General features: G+C 33.7%; 1 protein-coding gene across 4 annotated transcripts in view; it reads left to right on the top strand.

The window, feature by feature from the left end:
• The window catches only part of CTNNA3 (catenin alpha 3), a 1458437-nt gene that overhangs the window by 1138036 nt on the left and 297741 nt on the right, over positions 1-22660 (top strand). For all 4 annotated transcript variants that reach the window (XM_081075326.1, XM_081075327.1, XM_081075328.1 and 1 more), the window contains exon 13: positions 3945-4096. In XM_081075326.1, the coding sequence (XP_080931452.1) occupies positions 3945-4096 (152 nt within the window). The remainder of the gene's footprint in view (positions 1-3944; positions 4097-22660) is intronic.

Raw genomic sequence — 22660 nt, 5'->3', positions numbered from 1 at the left:
ACAGTGCCAAAATGAGTGAGCATGCAATGGACACTAGCTATGTTCTTTATATTCTGAATAACGTCAATAGACAATGTATAGATCTATAAAGAGTTCAGAACTGACTTTGAATTTGGCAGTATAAAATAGACAAGATACTTCAAATTTGAAGCTGACCATGTATTGACCCAGAGGCTACCTTTGTTCAATAAATCTACACACCAAAGTTCAGGACAGTTTATCCTTCCTGGCATTTCAACTGATTAGATTGCACTTGTTTAAGGTATTCCCCTTTTTGATCAATGATTGTATTACGTGATAGTGTATTATGTGTGAACCTTCTTTTCTTGAAACTTAGGTAGATTATGGATTCAAGACGGATTTGTCAATTCGTTATTCCTTCTAAATAACCCTTAACTGGCTACTTAATTATATTGCCTTTGCGTTTTCTTGAAACATTAAAAAATATACTTCTAGTCTCATCAAGCAACCATATGTCCATAGTATTAGTAAAGCTGATGTTTAAGCTAATGAAATGAGAAATGTAGCACATATCAGCTTTGAATAGTTCAGTTACGCTGTTAGAGTGAAAAAGTAGTAGTTTCCATCTGCACTTCAGAAATTAAATCGTTGCTTGTGGAAGATTTTATTTTAATTGGAGCTAATATTAGTTCATTAGTAAAAGTCCCCTAAAGGAGTTAAAATGAAATCATATTACAATAATGAAAATGCTATGTTGTCATGTCTTTGCCTTAAAACACCATAAATCTTTCTCACATTATCTCACATGGCAGTGAAAACTTACATGATTTTATGTTTGTCTTTTTTTTTTTTTTTTTTTTTTTTTTGCTAAGATCCACATAGGAATATGTTTGGAGCAGTTCACTGTTGTAGAGACCAATATTTACAGACTGAAAGTGTTACTGGAGGGAATTAAATTATTAATACATGGCACACTTGTTTGGTAGGTAAGAAAAACTATTTCTAGTGGAGAAGATTATGAATAAAGTTATGTCAACAATAGACCATTGCAGCTTTTGAGACCACATCTCTGTATATTTAGCTACGTCTTTAGGGCTAATAGAGGATGTCTAAGTGGTAGGAGCTGCTTTGTCCTTCTCTTTGGAGTAGCAGTTTTGGTGAGGGGTTTGCTGTTCCCCCTTAGAACTTGAAGGAAATGTGAAATAACTAGACACATTTTCTTAAGAGTTCCCTCCTCTGTCAAAGCTATAACAATTAAAGATAAATTCATTAAATATGTTGTATATCTTAAAAGCCCACATATATGTATTTTTGGAGATTCCTATGTATGAACAAAAGCTAAATCACATTGAAATGCAAACTGAACATGTTGCATTGTACCTACATTTTTTTGTCTGGCTTTTATTTTTTTATCCATTTTTAAAAAATTAGTTTCACGTATACAAAGCAACATAATAGTTAGACATTTAAACCCTTCATAAAGTGATAACTCAAACTCCCACCCCAAGCTACTACCCCTCTGACATCTTATATAGCTGTTACAATACCATCAACTATCTTCCCTATGTTGTACTCCACATCCTGTAACTATATATACCTATATCTTTAGTTGTAGTGACATTCAATATTATTCTACTTCAGCTTGTCTGGCTTTTATATATTACATTCATTTACTCATTCATGGATTCTTTCATTCAGTTACTCAATTCATTCAATTACTTATCTGCTATATGCCTGGCCAGACATTTGGGATATAAAAAGGAAAAAGTTTCAAGGAACCATTGGAAAGTTTTAAACATTGTAATGATGCAACTCATTCATAAAGCAACTTATTGAACATGTGTTCTATAGCAGATACTGTTGTACTTAATGATAAGAGTAGATTTTGTCAATAAGATTATATTTGAAATGAGTCCAAAGCATGAGGAAGAAGGTCTATGATGAAAATTCAGAAGGGCTAGCGATGGTTAGAGGCCATGGAGCTAGACGTGCTAATGGGTTTACAAGATATTTATATGGTAGAGGAGATTTCACTTAGTGGACATTAAGATATTAATAACCTAACATAAAGAGGATAAAGAAGAGTGGTCAAAGAAGACACCTTGATATTTTTTCAGGGATGACTGAGCACCAAGATAGAAAATGATTGAAGATAATTAGGTTTTCTAGGTGAAAAGGGATATATTTATGTTTAGATAGGAAGAATTTGAGGGGTTATGAAAAATTAAGGTAGAATTTTGCATTGTACAGTTGGATATATAGTTATATATAGTTCTGGAATCTGGGGGAAGAGGGAAATACCAAGATTAGAGATATAGTTTGGGAGTCACAGTGAAATAAATGAAAATTGTGGTTTGGGACAATTTCTTCTAGGCAAAGTGGTGCGAGTAAGCTTCCTCCTTGGCTTTGTTATCCCATCTATCTAAAGTAAGACAGTATTTCATGGAATCTAACTGTAGAGTAGTATTATCCAATTGAAATTTATGTGATGATAGAAATGTTCCATCTCTATCCTCAAAGCAGTAGTCAATAACCACATGGTGTCTGTTGAGAACTTGAAATGTGATCGAGGAACTAAATTTTAAATTTCATTCAACTTTAAGAAATGTAATTTTTAATAATTACATGTAGCCAGGTGCCACTTTTTATTGAACCATACGCTTGGAAAATGAACAGGGGAGAAAACCACATTAGATAATTTTGGTAGGAATAGTGAATAAGAAGTAGGGTATAAATGATGTATTTTAGTAGGTGGAAGAAAGAGGGGACTAGATAAAATATGAGTGCCATGTATATCACCAGCATTTTCCCATATCAAGAACATGGCAGATAGGCAAGAGGTGATATACCATACATGCAGATAGAGATTTGGATTTAGAAAAAAATAATGTTTATCAATATTTTTGTACCACATAAAGTACTTCTATCTTCCAGGTTTGGAATCATTGCTCCAAAACTTAATCTGTTTTTATCCTTCATCTTCACATGGGACAGAGGCAAATATAATTAATATAATGTAATATAAATATAAATATAAATATAAATATAAATATAAATATAAATATAAATATAAATATAAATATAAATATAGAATGTAGTAGTTGAATGTAGACTCTGTGTTCTGGAAGTCTGAGTTCAATCTTTGTTCTGCAGTATATTCGCGGCATGATTTTGGGCAAGATTCTTGTTTTCTCTGTGTCTTTATCATTCAACTATTAACCCCAGGTTAATACTTGAGTAGTTTTAAGATTTAATCACAGCAGATACTTAGAAAAGTGACTTGAATCTAGTGAAGAGGTAACAAATGTTACTATCAATAACCTTAAAAGTAAACGTGGAAAATTTTTTTTAATTGAGATTATTTTGAAATATTAATTTAAAAATGGAAAATATATGGATTGCCCTTACTGATAGATGCATCTCTACACTCATTCAATGTTTTGTTAATTTAGATAGAAATATTATGCATGCAAGATCAACAATTTCTTTGATGATTTGTTGATAGGGAAAATATCTTACCAAAATAAAGTTTACAAAATTTTTATTATTTCTATGGTATAGAATCAGTACTTTTACCTAAATTTTCTTCTATTTAGCAACTGAAATGCTTTCTTTCTTTAACTATCTTTATGTTTACAATTTCAACTGTTATTCACATCAATTCTTTTTTGTAATTTCTTAGGGCTTATGTTGGATAGGATGAGAAATGATTATATGATCCCAAGCTTGGTAAAAACAAAAATAACATAAAAAAGAGATAATCTTTTAAAACGTTTCTATAAAAATCCCTCTCTTTGCCTTTTATTCCTTTTACTTTTCAGGAATTCAAGATTATTCTCCCAAAATGTTTTTTTCTCTATATTAAAGAATTAATCACAATTCTATTTATCAAATATTTGTTTTAAAATATGATTCTCCATTTGTCAATCCAGAATTTAAAAATACAAAGAAGACAATCTTCTCTTTCTTATTCATTTTAACAGTAGTTCCTGAGTTTGTAACACAAGTGAATGTTGCGTTGGAAGCCTTAAATAAAAATTCTTTGGATGTGCTTGATGATAATCAATTTGTGGACATCTCAAAGAAGATCTATGATACAATTCATGATATCAGATGTGCAGTCATGATGATTCGGGTAAGTTTCCTTTACCTTCCATTGAATTATTGCAACACTTTTCACCATCTGGAATGCCTGGGATGATGGCAAGACATGCTTTATCTCTATGTCATGATGTCAATGGTGAAGTCTGTTAGAACTTTGGATATTTGTGTGTATCCCAAAAGTCAGATCTACTGTCACAAACAATACTTTCACTTGTGTATATGGTTATAACTTACGCAAATGAGCACATTTAACTGCTGTGTATTCAGAAATGATAGGATTTGCTGTATGCAGGATTCACTGAGGTGTTACATAGCATGATGAGGAGCCAAAGAAAAATGCATAAAGTAATTTGCTTTTTCTTGAACAGAAAGAAAAAGATCTTTGTGATCACTGTCCTGAAATTGGTAGGAAAATGTGTTTAAAACAAGATATTTCTATAGCCAGAGCCTTTCATACTAGGTCATAGAGTTACAGAGTGTAAGAAATGTCACTTGGAGCTGCCAGGAATGACAAACACTCAAAGTGTCCCAGTCTGGAAGTTGTCTCTTTGGGGAGATATGTGCCATCTTCCCAAGGATGTGAGTGAGCCATTTGTTGTGGGCACACTGCATGTACGGAGGCCAGGATTATTTGTTTTTACTCACATGTTAATGTGGAGTATTTTTTTAAAATGTTGTTTAAAAAAACAATGTAAGTTATTTGGGTAATGCTCAGGTAAAGATATGGAAATAACTTAGGATGGGTTTACTAGGAAGCAGATCCTGTGGTAAGGATTTGTGTTGCCATTAGTCTATGTAGGAAGAAGTGAGGCAGAGAAAGTGAGGCAGGTAAAAGAAGGAACCGACAAGGTTGTAATTATGAGTCACTGTGGAAAACTGGGGCTTGATGCTGCTGGGAAACTGGGAGGGGGGACTACAGGACACACCTCAGAATTATCTCACCTGAGGCAAACAAAATCCACTTTACCACCTATTCATCCTTAGTTAAAGGCTACCCCTCTTCAGATGTATTACCAGAGCCTCCAGTCGCAGCCAATCAAACTCTTGTGACCAAAATAAATAACCCTCAGGCAGAGTGGCAGGTGCTTGCAGTGAGAAGATTCAGTGGGACTGGTGAGTGAAATTAATTAAGAATGTATAGAGTTCAAGTTGAAAGCTTCTGGATTTAATGGTTAGTAATACTGTGAGATGGAACTAGAAGTACCGAGGAGATAGGGGCAGAGCATGGATAGTATATGAGAGGACTGAATGTCATAGGTAAGTTACACTAAGCAATCTGTAAAAATGGAGTCATTTAAGGACCTTGTAAGGGAAAACCTGAAAGCAAGCCAATTATATGTATAAGAGAGAAATCGCAGGATATATATTTGTGACCAACCTGGAAATATTTGCTCAAATGTGATTGGGAACTGTGGCACTGTACCAGTATTATGTCTGAACTGCAAAGTACCTTTACCAAACATATTCTTTTTTCTAACAAAGGTTTTTATACCTTTGTAGCTGTGTTCACTAGTGGACTAGTGATAGCTCAAAGCTGGAAGGATAGGTGGAACTAGAAGAGAAATACATGAAAGTGTGAAGAAGACACGTGAATTTTAAGAAATAGACTTACCAGAATGAAACCTGTACATTTGCAGTATCCTGGGGGGATATTTGAGAACATAAACCAGTGAGATAGCATAGGTGAACCAGGGTTGGGAATGCATTTTTTACTGTAAAATGGATGACAAAAATTGTCTTGTAAGCTCTCCCATTTGGATATTCCAGGATTAAATATTTTTCTTGTCAAAATGGCTTACTTATAGCACATCAAATTATCTTACCATTATTTCTATACATCCCTAATATTCAGCAGTCCTCTGTAGGGCAGGAGAACAATTTATTGTAATTATTAATGGCCTTAGAGGACAATAATTTTTCTTTATAATCATTTCCTTTACAAGGTAAATACTTCAATTTATTTTAGCTTTTCCTCATAGGAATAATTTATTTTGTTTTCTTTTCCAGTCTTTACTCAACTTTTCAACAAACTTCTCAAATGAGACTATCAAAAAGTTTACTCTAATTAGGCCTGTACAATGTAAAATAAAGGGGGAAGACTTATTCTTACTTTATTGGTATTAATACAGTCAACTTCTGCTTGCCTATTGTTTTCCCTCTTAAATACCATGAATGTTTTGGCCTTGTATATCCCTTCTCCATTTTGATTCAATGTGTGCTCTTGGTCCTAATTCCTAATCCAATGAAACTTCATTGTATTTCTAAATGATTCTTCATATAATTTATCAGGCTCCTTTGAAATTTGGTTGCTGAACATACCAGAATTAGCATCAATTAGAAATTTGAGATTATAGTTTTAGTGCCTTCATCTAGATTACTAATAAAAATACTGCATTGTACTGGCCCTTCATCTGACTGTAATCTCTGCTAGATAGCTCCACTTAAGGGCATTAGTATCAAGTGCCCTTAGAACCTGACATCCATCCAGCTGAGATCATATGAGTGTGTGGTTTGGAAGAATATTTTTTGAATTTTGAGGTAGAGATATTCTTTCTTCAAACATACTTTATGGCCAAATAATGAATGAATGAATGAATGAATGAATGAATGAATGAATAAATAAATAAGTCAGATAAAAGCACAGCCGCTATACTTGCAACCATGAAGGACAGCCCAGAGGCTCATCATCTCTGTCCTTGTACCCCCAATCTTCTAGGCAGCCTCTATGGGAACCTCAACAGAACTTCTACAGGATTCTTTGGAGAAAGATCCATATACCTCTGTACTTAACTGCTAATTGGATTATAGAATGAAAGTAGAGGTCTACCTCAGGCACAATTAATGAAAATCACTCATTTTCTTTCCTTTGAGAACAGTTGTTTATCATAGAAGATAATAAAATTGATCTGGTATAATTGTCTCTTTATAAGGTGAAATTCAATGCCTGACCAATATCCTGACATTAGTTGCAAAGAATTGGAGGAGTGTATCTACAGTGTCAACATTAAGGCAATGCATTTATATGTATGCAAGTTTAGGGAGGGATAGGCTATGATCTTGAGGGTGTTTGTGTTACAGAATCCTAGCCTATGTCTGGATTTTCATGAGTGTTCTTCAGTGCCCTTGAGACAATAAAATATTAACTTAAGATCAGAGCCTGATATTTTATAAGTAGTTTTATAAAAATATGATTATATCTGCCTTTAATATTTATTTTGTTGAATGATTGTGTTAGCAATTGTTCAGATTCTTTTTGAAAGTGATAATCTAAATACTGTGACATTTAATATTACTATTACCACTGGATTCAGTGCGGAAAATAAGTTTGTAGAATCTCATTTTAAACCTCAGAGAATGGGAAATATTAAATATTTTTTAATCTATTTTGTGATTCATATCTATGTGTAAGTTTTACAGTTATTAGGAATCCAAGTAATACAATAGTTAAGACTAAGGCAAGTAACATATCTCACTGAACGTCAGTTTCCTTCTTTGTAAAATAAACTAGGTATTAAACCTAATTCAAAAGATTATTATGCTGATGAAAGGAGTTCATCGAAACTTAGTAGAGTTAATAGAAACTTAGTACTTTATAAATAGTAGTCTCTTATAAGAAGGTAGCTATTATTGCTGCTGCCACTGTGAGTAGTACTATTACTACTGAAACTGCATATTATTTTTGCCTGTGCTGTATCTTGAGGAATGTTAGCTATTAAAGCTATAGAAATATACCTGTGGAATAACATGAAGCCAAAGCCCAAACAGTACTCGAAGGGTGAAGTTCTAAACAAAGAATTATGTTTTTTTCCTGAAGATAGTATTTATGTAAGAGGAGACCTAGATTTATTGACATTGGGTATCTGCATTATAGATTATTTAATGCAAATTGTGCCTTTGAACCCATGTTTCTTTAAGCTACCATAGTATTATAATTCTGCATTTTGTTTTTATAAACCTCTTGAAACATATGAGGAGGACTCTCTATGACTCATCTTTTTGGTAAAATGTGTTTAATCAGAAATAGGAAATTTTACAAAGGACAAATTAATTGAATTTTGAGACAGTAACATGGGTATCCAGCAGTGGAATACCCTCAAAAAGAGAAAAAAAAGTTCAGGGAAAATCCTGTAACAGGTTCCAGTCAGAATGTAAATTTCATATATTTTGCTTGTGAATTTTCATATGTGACTTATCAAAAGCACGTAGAAAATAGAGAGACACTTTCCAGAGCCAAATGTGAAGATTTTCAGGACCATCACTAAGTTTAGTTTTTCTGTGTTAGTTTTCTAACTTTTTATTTCAGGGAGTAGGAGTATGTTTTGGATATCTCACTTGATGGATGTTATTTTTTGAAGAAAAAGGGAAAATAAATGAAAAAAATTATTTACATGGCCCATTTTATATGAACTATTTTTACAATAATCATTTACATGGCTGCCTAGATTGAAACCTAGTTCAATATAAAACTTTAGCCTATATAGCCAGAAAAATCTTTTGTGTCTAAGTCTACTATACCTACAGAAATGGCTAGATATATGACTATCACTGGAATTATATATAATTTTCTTAATTTCTATTTCATGCACTTTCTTAATTTCTCTGACCTTCTTTCATTATCCTCCATAACTTCTTTTCCTCATAATTTTCAAATATCCTTTGCTTTATATGACTTCTGGGCCAAGCTGGCATTTGTCTCTGAAGTTTTACACTCTAACTACTGGAGAAAAAGGCTCTGATGGTAGTAGTTAGTCACTAAATGGTATAGAATTAGTGTATATCTTCTACTATTGAAATTCTGTGGGATTAAGTTCAGAAATGACATAGTAAAAAGAATATTGTGTAAGATCAAAAGACATGCATTCATGTCTGTTTTACTAGTTACCACTCATACTGTTACTTTGCATGACCTTGTTAATTTCTTCACTGTAGGGGGAAATGAACGCATACTATTAAATTATTATTTTCAACCATCATTGCTCTTAAAAATGAAGGACAAAACATTGTTCCTTAAGATTAGGAACAAATTGAGAATGTCCATGCTCCGATGCAATGGAATGTTGTAATGTCCTAACCAGTACAGTAAATCAAGAAACAAAAGAAAAAGTATGCAGTTTACAAAGGAAAAAGTAAAATTGTATTTGCAAATCATAAGATCAACTATATTGAAAATTCTGAAAGAAATTTTAAACAACAAAAATAAACCCGCCCTAGTAGAACTGATAAATGAATTTAGCAAAATCACAGATTACAAGGTCCCTATACAAAAAGTAATTTTATAATGGAAGGAAGGAAAAAAATAAAAATAAGGGCAAAATTAATGAACTAAGAAATGTACAATAGGTAAACACAATGAAACGTAACGTATATATTTCTATGTAGTAGCAACAAATAATTAGAAAATATACCTGTTGAAAGTACAACATATCACAGCATCAAAATAACAAAATAAACTTAGTGATAAATTTAACAAACATGTACAAAGTTTTCTCTGAAATTATAAGTATTATTAAGAAAAATTAAATAGACAAGTATTTTAAGAGACTTGCCATATTTCTGAACTGGGGGACTCAATATTATTAAGGTGTCAATCATCTCCTAAATGATTTATAGGTTTAATGCTGTTCCAAACCAATTCTCAGCAGACTCTTTTATGAAAACTGGTAATCCAAGGTGGTTTCATGGATGTAAACATTTGTCAAAATTCATCAAAGTACACACTTAAAATTGCATGTAAATTATGTTGACAAAGTTGACTTAAAAGATAATATTTTACCCCGTAGCCAACACCTTAGAAAATAGGTAATTTGAATTATATAAAGTCCTACCAAACTGTATTAATTAGGACCAATTAGAAAGGCCTGTATGGACTTCAAAAAATGCTAACATTTAGAATATTATAAAATTAATAACTTTCTACTTTATAACTCGTTGCTTGCCAAATATTCCTAATGTTTGGGTCGTCTTTTGTTGATTTTTATTTCTCATGTTTATGAATCATTATGTATTACCTTAGCTGAGACTCACTTATGGCCTGTGGGACAAATTTGGTCCACCATCTGTTTTGTATGGCCTGTGGGAAAATAATGGTTTTAATATTTTTAAACCGTTGAAAAAAACTGAAAGAAGAATAATATTTTCTGACATGTAAAATTAGATGAAATCTGATTTTTGGTATACAGCCACACCTATATGTATCGATGACTCTGTGCTACAATGGCAAGACTGAGTATTGGCAAGAGACTACATGGCTCACAAAGCCTAAAACATTTATTGTCTGGCTCATTACAGAAAAAGTTTGCTGACCCTTGTGTTAGATATTCTGCTTTGACTCTTTACCAAAATCTTAATTTGCTTTTTCAGGGACTCAGTCACACCTTTCTTAGTTTTCCCTTATAAATCTAATTGTCCAAAATATTTGCATGTTAGAGTTGTCTTTCGTTCTAAGTTCTTTGTTTCATGTGACCACCCAGAGCAACTTCTACTAATTCTTTCTATTCCCAGTCTAGTGTTCCAGGCTCCATTCTCTATCCTCCTTTCCAGGGCTAGGGCTTCTATTTTCCTAGATTATCTAATTTTTCTACCCCTTTCTTTTTTAGGTCAAACTATCTTGCTCCTTTCTTTGCAAATTTTGTACTTTTGCCCTGCTACTTTACAAAGAGAGTCCTTTAGTTACTAGGACTCACCCTTCTCTAAAGACTGTAAGAGATTTTTATACATTTCTCTTGGTGTTTTGCATCATTCAGTCAGCAGATGAAATTAAATTTTAGCCTAGCCTTTGATTATCACACATTTTGAAATTCTATTTTTGAGGTTTACAGGATGTTGAAATTCATCAGCTTTACTCAACCATTTCATTTTTTTATTTCTTTATTTTCAGTAGTAACCATTTATCCAAAGATTATTGGATTACAAATGAATTTGCATATAATAAGTACTCGATAAGTGAGCTTAATATGCAGTGAGTTAGGGTGAGTACATTCCTTGGTTTCCTTAGGACAAATTTGGATTATAAACCTTTTCACTCTCAAAAGTACCCAATTTGGATGATAAATTATGTTCACTCTAGTTTCTGGGCCCTGATAGTACTGCTTGAGGCCCTTGGTGTATCACCTCCACTCATGGGGAGCATTCTAGCATTAGCTGCCCAGGCACTAATGATCACAGTTTCTTATCAAGCCAGTTTTTCTAACCACAGGGAATACTTTCTTTCCATAGGCTGTCAAATGGTAGTGTCCTCTCTCTGTGCTTTGCAGACTCTTTGTTGATTGTGGAGAATCTATTCAGGTACCATTTAAAATTTACTAAACATACAAAGATTTTACTCCTTTTTATTTTTCAGTGTTAAGCAGGTTTCCTGAGTTCATCTTAGTCACTCTACTGTTCGCTCTCACAGTGGTCTTGCCAGGGAATCCCAGTTAAAACACTCTGTTCTTTTTGGAAGTGATATGACTCCTTTATAGTGTCGGAACCAGTTTATAAAGAAGCCAGTTACCAGGGGGCTTTTTAAGGGAACTTAATAAAAGACCTTTAGCAAAGTAACCTCAGCATTATATGCACATTTAAATAAAACATTCGTGGAAAGCATTCTGTAGTGAGGCTCTTGCTGTTTTCCCTGAAAACAGAGTTTAAGGTAAGGCAAAGCAGAACTGTCTGCCGGCTGGTCAGCAAGGGCTGACATTTTATGCTCTCAGCACACTTAATGGCCTTTCTCATGTGTACACCATTTGAAGAGACTTTTAATGAAGGGAACAGAGGTGACTCGAGTAAGAAAGAGAGTTCATTGAGAAACATGTTGGTTCAGCTACAAAGCAGCCTTAGTCAGTGATCTCTGTTGCTCATGCTGGGAGAACGATGTTCAGCGTGAAGTCATTCTGGGAAGTGCTCTTTCACCACAGGGTCCAAAGCCACTGGACTGGCAGGAGAGTTCATGGTCAAAATATGCTTTGATGCAAACTAGTCCTGCCCTCAGAGAACACTACACAAGTGCTTCTCAGAGCCTCTGACTCAAAGTAGCTGAGCAGAAGGCAGGCATCTCTCTTTGAAAACACCTTCAGGGAAGTGGCTAGAGTTGTGAACGGAAGAATAATATGGGGAAGATATTTGGTTGTGGAGACTTAAGGGCTTTTTATTTATTTACTTTTCCTGATAACTTCATTATTAAATGATTTATATCTGTCATAGATAGACTTGCATTAGTAATTAAATAAATTACCACATTTGTTTTAAATATTAAATCTAATCATTTTTTATTACTTTATATTTTGTTTTTATACTAAAAAATCTTATGGTGTGCTAATCGCTTACCTCAAATAAGATGTTGGGCTGTTTGCCTACATTTGAAAAATAATGTTTAAAAACTTGAGTAAGTCTTCATGAGAAAAGAATCTGGAAAATATATTTATGAAGTGATGACTTTTGGAAAACAGACATTGGTGTAACTAATAGAAGAAGGGATGTTAAGAATTTTGTATTTCCAATACCTCTAAAGTAAATAATGGTATTTCAAAAGGAGAAAGACCCTGATGTTTGATAGCAAATAAGTGAGGCTAGGCTCTAGAGGTCACACACTGGTTGGGGAAGTAACAGGATGAGATCTAGGGTTTTGGGACACCTAGTTCAGGACATTTTCCTTTACCGCAGGAGATGGAAGCCACCCAGTGTTTTTACAAAACTGGGCCTCTTCTATTTCAGTGACTTACTTCCCTTTGTTTGTTCTCCATTTATAAACACGTAAACCCCAAAAATCACTTTTGGGACAATTTCTTGAAGAACACTAACCCTACAATCTATTCGTTGCTCTTTCAGATTCAGATACACAGCCTTCCTGGCTATTCTTTCAATTTCCCAGATGTGCCTATACCTCTGGCACTTTCCACTTACATATGTTTTCTACAAGAATTTGCACAGCAGACTACTTTTTATTTCTTTATTAGTTTCAGGTGTGCAAAACAGTGTACTGGTTAGACATTTGCACCCCTCACAAAGTGATAAACCCCCCCAATCTACTACCCCTCTGACATTATATATAGCTGTTAAAATACCACTGACTATATTCCCTATGCTGTACTCCACATCCTGTGACCATATATGTATATATATATTTGATTATAGTTGACATAGTTGACCTTCATATTATTCAACTTCAGTTTCAGGTGTATAGAGCAGTGGTCAGGCATCTACAGTCTATGAAGTGATCTCCCTAATAAGTCCAGTGCCCATCTGGCACCTTACATCATCTTTACAACATTATTGATTATATTCCCCAAATTGTATTTCATATCCTGGTGACTATATTGTGACTACTAATAGACTTCTTTAGGTCAGATCTAGCATTACCTTATATTAATAGAACATCCTGCATAGATATTCTATAGAATCATATATATAAGAGCATCTCCCTCTTTACTCACCCTCCATCTTCTCATACAAGTTTATGTTTACATAGTACTCATCATGATAAATGATATGGTGTATACTTATTTGTTTATCTATTGCCTGTTTCCCCATATGAGAATGTAGGCTATAGGAAAGAAAGGATCTGTAGCCCTTTAAAATAAAATCAGAAGTTAGGCTTTTTTTACAGTTAAATGAAGTGATTGATTTTGTTGCCAAATTTGACATTTGTTTGAAACATCATCACTTGACATCATGGAATTAAGGGCAAGAAAAATGTTACTTGTTGTATTTTATATTACAAAAAGGGATGGACAATAGGAAACTACCTTGATAAATACTTTCAGAAAAGAAATTAAAATCACTTGATATTTGGTTTAAGATGGTTCGGAACGTATCAAGAATTTCTACTATGTTTTGTTCTTTGTAGCCACTGACATGATCACAAATACACATGCATATATATATATATATATATATATATATATATATATATATATATATATATATATCAACGCTATTTGTTTCAGTACAAGCTTCTATAAAGGTGGATATATGTAGTTGTCTTAAAACGTCCTTCATTTTACCTTGTGCAGGTGACAAGTTTCTTCTTTAAAGATGATGATGGTTGTAGAAATAACCCTGATGAGACTTCTTGATTTTATGCTTTAGTTGTGGGGTTATGGAAGAAAGAAAGATCCTTGAGGATGGAGTTTATGGAAGTTGTTGAACTAAATTTTATGCACATTATCCTCCATTATCAGTCCCTTGGTGTTATAAGCTCTGAAAAATCACAAAATTATCCACAAATTTAATGATTAAAATGTGTTTTATATTGTCTCATATTATAGTGTTTGGAACAGAAATCAGAAATTTAATTAAAGTCATAAAATATAGAAAGACACCACAACAAAAATTATTTCTAACCTTTAAAAATGACTGTAAAATACATTTAAACCAGTTCATAGTCATCTGTTTACTAAAAAATGTAAAAATAAAACCAGGGATTTTGCATATACTGTATTATTTCTAAAATTAGTGGTTTAGGAATAAATTCAGAGCACCTGTTTAACAAAAAATTATATCAACAATGCATATATAGATGGCTAACCTCTTCCAATGGATTTTGCTAATTTCTTTTTTTTTATTAGTTTCAGGTAAATAAAACAATGCAATAGACATTTTAACCCTCGCAAAGTGATAACCCCTCTCCCTTAATCTATTGCCCCTCTGACATTGTATATATCTATTACAATTCCATTAACTCAATTTCCAATGCTATACTCCATATCCCATTACTGTGTGTGTGTGTGTGTGTGTGTGTAAATTATAGTTGACATACAATATTATTCAGCTTCAGGTGTACAGTGCAGTGGTCAAGCATCTACACCATCCATGAAGTGGTCTCCCTAATAAGACATGTGCCTAACTGACACCCTACAAAATGCTTAAAACATTACTCATTATATTCCCCAAACTGTCTTTCATATCCCTGTGGCAATAAACATATGGGATTTTGCTAATTTAACTCTTGGAAGATGACCTTATTTTAGGTTTGTCTCACAGTGCTTCACCTTCAAGGAAATTCCCCTTCTTTGGAATGTCTTTGTGACCATGAATAAATCAAGTCCTCTTTCAACATGGGATTTGCATTTGTGAAATAGGGAAAACAAACATAACTGCATAGTAATATGGTTGCTATGAGTTTAAATGGAAAAACACATGCATAGCATTAAACGAACTTTCTACAACATTGTAAGTGCTCAATGAACTTGTATTAGTATTGCAATGTAGTAACACAAATACAATGAATGTGTTAGGTGTATTAATCAGAGTAACAGATGCTTGCTGCTGTAACACAACCCCCAAATTCTAGTACCTCAATGATGGTTTCTTAACCATTCACACATTGGTTTGATGTTAGCCAATTTTCCTAGATAGGTCTCCACCAGGTAACACTGACTCAGTGATTCAGGAATCGCCAATTTTTTGATACTGCCATCTTTATAATGTGGCCTCCACAATTACTGCAGAAGGGGAAACACAGTACATGAACAGGAATTTGATACCACACCTCAATGTGGCATACTTCCCTCTATATCCCATTGTCTAACAGTCAAATGAAGGGCAGAAAAGCTGGGGAATGTCTGCTTCCTTTATGTCCAAGGAGAAATGGGATTGTTGAACATCTAACCATTCCCTTTCATTCTCTTTGTTCCAGTTATTTTTGCTCTGCAACAAACTACACTAAATGTACTGGCAAAAAACACCAATTGATTATGCTAACAGATTCTATGGAATTCAGGAAGGGCATAGGCTTGTTCTCTTACACGTCTGATGTTGGGACTGAGGATAGGGAGACTAAGGAAAACCACAGTTAGCCTCATGTGACTTGGCTTTCTCATAGCATGATGGCCTCTGGATAGTTGGGCTTTTTGCCATGCATTTTAGGAATCCAAGAATAAGTATTGCAGTTAACAAAGCACATACAACAAATATTTCCTTTTCTAACCTAATCTCTGAAATCATGCACTGTCACTTCTGCCATAATCTATTGGTTACGAACAAGTCAAAAGTCTCCGTAATTCAAAGGGGTGGGGGGTGGGCATAAACCCCACTTTCCAATGGAAGAAGTATATAGGTCAAAAGAAGCATATGGGATGGGAAATAATGTTGTATCCATCTTTGGAAAATGCATGTGCTCCACTTATTATAAATACTCTTAGTATCATTCCTTCATTGTCATTATTAGTAATACAAACGTAATTCTTTTTGCTGATTAACTTTGTATCCGTAAGTTCAACAGCCTTCTGCTTATTAAATATAAAAGAAACCAGTGGAAGTACTCTTAAACAATTGCATGTAATCATTTGTTTAATAACAAAGTTTTAAGAGTTCTGATTAAGCAAATATTCTAGTTAATAGAATTTTAAATTGACACATTTTAATGTCTTCTATAAATGTGTCCATAAGCTCTACACAGTCTTTTTGAAACCTTTCTCTAAAAATTTTCTTTGAAAACAATAATATCTAGGAAGTATACAACAGAATAAAAATTTTGAGAAATGTATGCAGAATACGAAATTATCATGAATTGGATGGTACCACATTAAGGAGGCATCATATTAAGGAACAGTTTTCTATCTGTTATACAGTCTCCTCAGTTAACCACTTGAAAAATATTTCAGTACCTTGTATTTTTCAAGCACTGTGCTAGGTTTTAAGAACACAAACTTGGGGCATGATCTCTGTCCCCAAGTAACTGACATTCTTGTGGAGTAGATACGTACGCACATGATAGGAATTTATTGTGGTAAGCGCAATAATGGACACTTATAGAATCATCATTGGAAATACAGGGATTTTAATTCTGCCATGGTGAAAATTATGCAAAGATGTAACCATCTATTGACATTAGAGTTGGAGTTTGATGAATGAGTAGGAGTTGTGTAGTTGGAATTGTGGCTTAGGACATTTGCAAAGATATAGAAGTAAAAGTATGTTTTGTCATTTTCTCCTTTAGATGCCGTCTGTCATATTAAATCTGAAAATTTTCATGTTAACTTCAAAAGGACCACATCAATCAGAGAAGGTTGAAAGACAGTGTGTTATGCTGTACTGAGCACTAGGTCAGAGTGCCTGAATCCCAGTGTACAGGTGGAGGAAGATTGGAAAAATCAGAAGAATCCCGATTTTTCTGATTTTTATGTCATGCCAAATAGACATGACTTTGCCAAATAATAAGAGGAACAGAATTACTAGGCTTGGCACAGAGTATTCAAGATTCATTTCATAGGGTTTGGGTGGGAGAGTAATGCTCCACCTCACCCACTACAATAATCCACCTCAAGTTGCCTAGTATATAAAAGCTGAGGTTCTTTTAGCAAGAGAGAAAGGGGAAATTAGTGATTGGGTAGACAACAAACAATCCATTATAAAATATTTACTAGGATAGGAATTTCAATCAAACATAAGTTACTGTTTTGCCTCTCTATACATATTGATGTAGTGAAATTTTGAGGAATTGTTCTTCCTTAGAATAGGAAACCCCTCAAAATTAGATGTTGGAAGAATGATAAAGACAATAATAATTACGACAATAATACTAGAAAAGAAGTAAGGTCTTGTGTTTGGAAACAACCAGCATTTTTGTATTGGCAATGAGCTGAAACCAAGCATATGCCAAAAGTATTTCTAACTGCCTAACTGTGTCTGAGGAGATTTAGGAAATCAGGCTGACAGTCAGGCATGTTTACCACTACAGCAGCCATGGAGAAGGGATTGAAGTGATGTCTCGCCAGCTTTAGGGACTCATTGAGTCTGATCCAGAATACAACATGCCACTGATTACAGAGGATTTTGGTGTTAAATTGACGGAAGAAATTACTAATCAAAATGCAGTGGGAGATGTAAATGCAAAAATATATAGACTCGCCAATTAATGCACAGAGAGTCATTTTCTCCTTTAGATGCCGTGTGTCATATTAAATCTGAAAATTTTCATGTTAACTTCAAAAGGACCACATCAATCAGAGAAGGTTGAAAGACAGTGTGTTATGTATGCTGTGCTGAGCACAGGAATAGAAATCGGAAGATCTTGATCTTGCTCTCAGCTACATTATATTGTAGCTGTCCTGGTTCCCTCCCTTTAACACACTATTACACAGTATCCTACTGTATAAGGGTGTATAAATCACACTTGTCTTGCTTATAGTACATATTTTAGGGGGTCCTTCTGTCCTTCTTCCATCTTTTTCTCTCTCATTGTTTAGTCTATTCACTGAATTATTTTTATTCATTTATTTTGGTAAACTTATGTTGAACACCTACTATGTGCCAATACATCTGTTATACATTTAGGCATGTGGAGATGGATACGATATATAAAATCTCTTTTTTCATAGAGTTTATATTTTAGTGGAGAGAAAGAAAGTAAATAAAGAAAGAAATAGACAAGGCAGTTATGAGTGATTGGAAGGAAGGAAGTACGATGATGTGATGGAGAGAAAATTGACATAAGAGGTAACAACATTTTTAATACAGTAGTTAGGAATAGTTCTCTGAAGAGATCACATTGTACTTAATAAGAATCAGGATTAGTCAGCAATTTTAAGTCGGAAAAATGTTGCAGGCAGAATAGAGTAAATGGAAAGGTGACAAGATTGGAAAAATGCTGGCTATACAGGAAAGAGACTGAAGCTTAGGGAATGGAAAAGGGAGTGATACAACATGATTTTAGAGAGCTAGGTAGAGAATAGATTACTTTGGTCTTGTCAGATATGTTAAGCATTTTGGATTTTGTTGCAAAGTGTTGGGAACTATGACATAACTTTAACAGGTGAGATGATCCTACTTGCATTTTAAGAATGTTGCTGTTGTAGGATGTTGACTTTCCAAAAGGCCACCAAAAATGTGTTAATAAAGCAAAACTAAGTTTATTAGACTTAGTGTAATAGAGGAGAACACCACCTTGACCAAGCCTTACTAATGTCTCAAAATGAGGACTGTAGGTAAGGCTGTTTATAGCATTTTAAGCCCTGTGCTGAGCGCTTTTAAAGTGCATCTTTCAAGGGTAGAACTGGTGGGGATTTGGTGATTTAGTAGATTTGGATGGGTGAACACAGTGAATTAAAGATCTTGAAATGAATCTAGACGAGCTTGTTAGTCTTGATAATTAATCAGTACAGTTGGATCAATCTTCTCTTCCACGAGCAAGTATTCAGTGGAGAAAGCAGCTAAGTTATTTTTGCTTGCTTTGTTATCAACACAGGAATAGGAAAGTCCACCCAGTCCCATTATTATTTGTCCCAGAAGCAAGGAGTTATGTTGCTTTCAGTTCTCACTAGTCCATGGAAAATACGTTGTTCGGGGTGGGGGTTGGCAAGAATAGAAGTGAGAATACCAGATTTGAGTCTGTTGTCGTTTTCCAGATGATAGATAATGTTAACATAGATCAGTGTTGCACTGTCCGATACAGTAGTTATATGTGGCTTGAGCACTTGAAATTTGGCTAATGTGAATTGAGATGTGCTCTACAAGCGTGAAAAACCCACAACAAATTTTGAAGATTCGTAAGAAAAAAATAATATAAAATATCTCATCTATATATTTTTATGTCTGTGTAAATTGATGTTAATATGTTTTAACCAAACATATTCAAACTATTGTGAATTTAACAGGTACAAATTATTATTTGTTTTATTAATATGACTACTAGCAATTTTAAAATTACTTACATTGCTTGCATTATATTTGTATTGGTCAGCACTGAACTAGAAAGTTGACAGAAGAGATGGATGGATTTGAAATTTATTTTGGAGATAAACTTGACTGATTTGCTGGGAATGGATGTGGAATTAAAGGAAATTGGGGAAACAAATTTGGCTCCTCGATTTCTTATTTTGGGTTATTGTGTGGACATGAGTATGACATAATGATCTAGGGGAGACTTATTGAAACCAGTTTGGAGTAGCACGTTAATTCCATTTTAATGGGCTAATTAAGTGTTAAATTTACTTATTTTATAGATATGTTGTATGGGTCATTGGATCTATGACTTTGGAATAAAGCATGAATTTGGCCTATAATAAAAATTTGACTTTCCTTAGCATAGAATGTACTCACATTTGGAGAGCATATATTAGATAAGAAAAAATGATAAAGGAACAAATACATTTAGAATTCATTGAAGAGGAGGAGATATCAAAGAAGACTGACAGTAAGTAACAGAAAAGATGGGGAAAAATTTAAGAGAGTTCTGTCTCAGAAGCCATAGCAAGAGTTTTTCAACTATGAGATTGTTACTTACAGAACTGATAAGAGGAGAAGATGTGTTCATTGTATTTGGAGACATAGATCAAATAGGTAATGTATGCTTAGATATGCAAGGCATTGGTGTCAGGCTTTTCTGGAACTGATGACTCGGGCTGCAGCTGGCAAATGGAGCTAAGTACTCGAATTATAGTTTGAGGAAACTGCTAGCCTGTTTTCGGGCCAGCACTCTTCCACAAAGCTTAGATATAAGTAGAGGATTTCAGACAGGGAGAGAGATTAGATTTTTGAAATGTGTAAGGCTCTGACAGAAAGGTTAAATAGTTCTCTTCTTTCCCTTTGGAGTGCCCTTGGAGCACTCTATGTTGTCCTCACACTGTAATGGAGGAACGACAACAAAATAAACCTGACACCCTCACAATAACTGAACACACACTCTGAAAGTGAACTTGGTATTTTATGTAGGCATAAAGTCATAGAGTTGTAAACATTATATATAGGCTTTTGATAAGAACTTTAGTTGTTAATGGTTCTTAATGTGTCTTGATTCTAGCCCAGGTTTTTTGTGATTTATAGTTTTTGCTATTGAACCATGCTATCTTTGCTTGGAAGGCGTCTTTCTTGTGTCTTTATGAATATCTGCAGAGTCATTAGTCTTTGTGCACTTTCTGAAAAAATTGTCTCAAAATGCAGTTTTTATTGATTTCTATGGAAAGATTTGCTCTGCTCCAAAATCTTGCCACCCTCTTCTATTTCTGTTAACTCCAATGCTGGCTTTTACTTAGCTCTCAGTACTTTCTCTGATGTAAAGATTTAGTTCTACCTCTGTTTCCTTTTCAAATTATCTTTTAATTACCATAATTAATTTTCCTACCATGAATGTAATGATAATAGCACTCACAAATCACTTTTAGAAGAAAATATCACTTCCTTCTTGGGTCAGGGCTGAAAACAGATTTACCCACAGGCTATACCATGGCATAGCCTACATACATAATACTAATGAACATTTCTCCACCTCAACTCACTATCTTGTTCATAACTTTATATCCTGTATGTGGTGAATTACAAAGCCATATATATATATATATATATATATATATATATATATATATATATATATATATATATATACACACACACATATATATACATATATATACACATATATGTGTATATATACATGTATGTGTATATATATATTAATCAATAATAACATTTTTGTTATAAAAATAACGCATGCTATGATAACAAATTAAACAATAAGGCAATTTATAGTTAAATAAAAAGGCCTTGATTACCTACTCCTACTCCTTCTCCCAGTCCTCCATCTCTCTTTTCTTCCAGTGATAATTGCTTTTAGCAATTTTATAGCTACCATTTCAGATCATTTTTCTACATAAATCTTAACAGGTATACTTGTTTATATACTTGTTTATATATGCAAACATTTTGTTTATTTGTTTGTTTTTACAAAAATAAGATTATTCTATGCCTACTGCTATAAAACTTTATTTTATTTTATTTTATAGTTTTACAATGTCATGCAGTAGATTCTCTTAGTTGCAGGACCAAATAAAAGTTAGCATGGACCCATACTAACTGTTGGCGATCCATACCTTGCTATAAGCTTTTCCTGTGGGTGGTAACAGTATGAAGGAGAAAAATGTGGGAAGGCAGCCAGAGGTAATACATATGGAAAAATAGAAGCAATTTGATGTCATGGGTTAAAAAATATGTAAAGCTAACATTATGTTATTAATGGAACATCACTTTGCAGCAAAAGTTGTATCATATAACCTTGAACTGATAGAGCTAAGTTGAGTGAAAAATCACATAGCTCAAACTCCTGAGAGGGTTTTGAAGCCTATAGAGGTGAAGTGAGTTACCTAAGTGCATATAGTTAATTAGTGTCAAAGCTAGGTTTAGAATTCAGGTCTCCTGACACCAAATTCAGTGTATTGCCTATGTGTCTGCAACCATATGTTCAAACAAAAAGACATACAAACATTGTATTAATCAAATAAAATTGTAATACAATGTGTTAGTATAACATATAGCATTAATTAAAAAACAAACAAAAAAAACAAAACCACCAAAGAACTGTATATGAAACCATTGGCTAAGAAGACGGATAGCTTAATATAAGGACTGAACAAAGGGGGAAGTGACAAGTAGCTTGGAGGGAAGGTCAAATTAGTTTTTAATAGAAGATGAGGTAGGAAGAGCAAGTGAAATAATTTAAATGTATTGAATTTGCTTAAGAAGTGAAGCAAAGAGAAAATGCCCTTCAGTTTAAATAAAATTCCTAGCAGAAACTGAGAAGATGAAGTAGAGGTAAAAGCTATACACCCTTGAGCTGCTGATAAAGAAATTCAGCTTGAGGGGAAAAAAAAAATGTTGTAGAAAGATCACTACTTGACAGGAACTT

The sequence above is a fragment of the Rhinolophus hipposideros genome, assembly GCF_964194185.1.
Source record: "Rhinolophus hipposideros genome assembly, chromosome: 15".
Taxonomy (NCBI): Eukaryota; Metazoa; Chordata; class Mammalia; order Chiroptera; family Rhinolophidae; genus Rhinolophus; species Rhinolophus hipposideros.
This window is presented reverse-complemented; position numbering and strand designations above follow the sequence as displayed.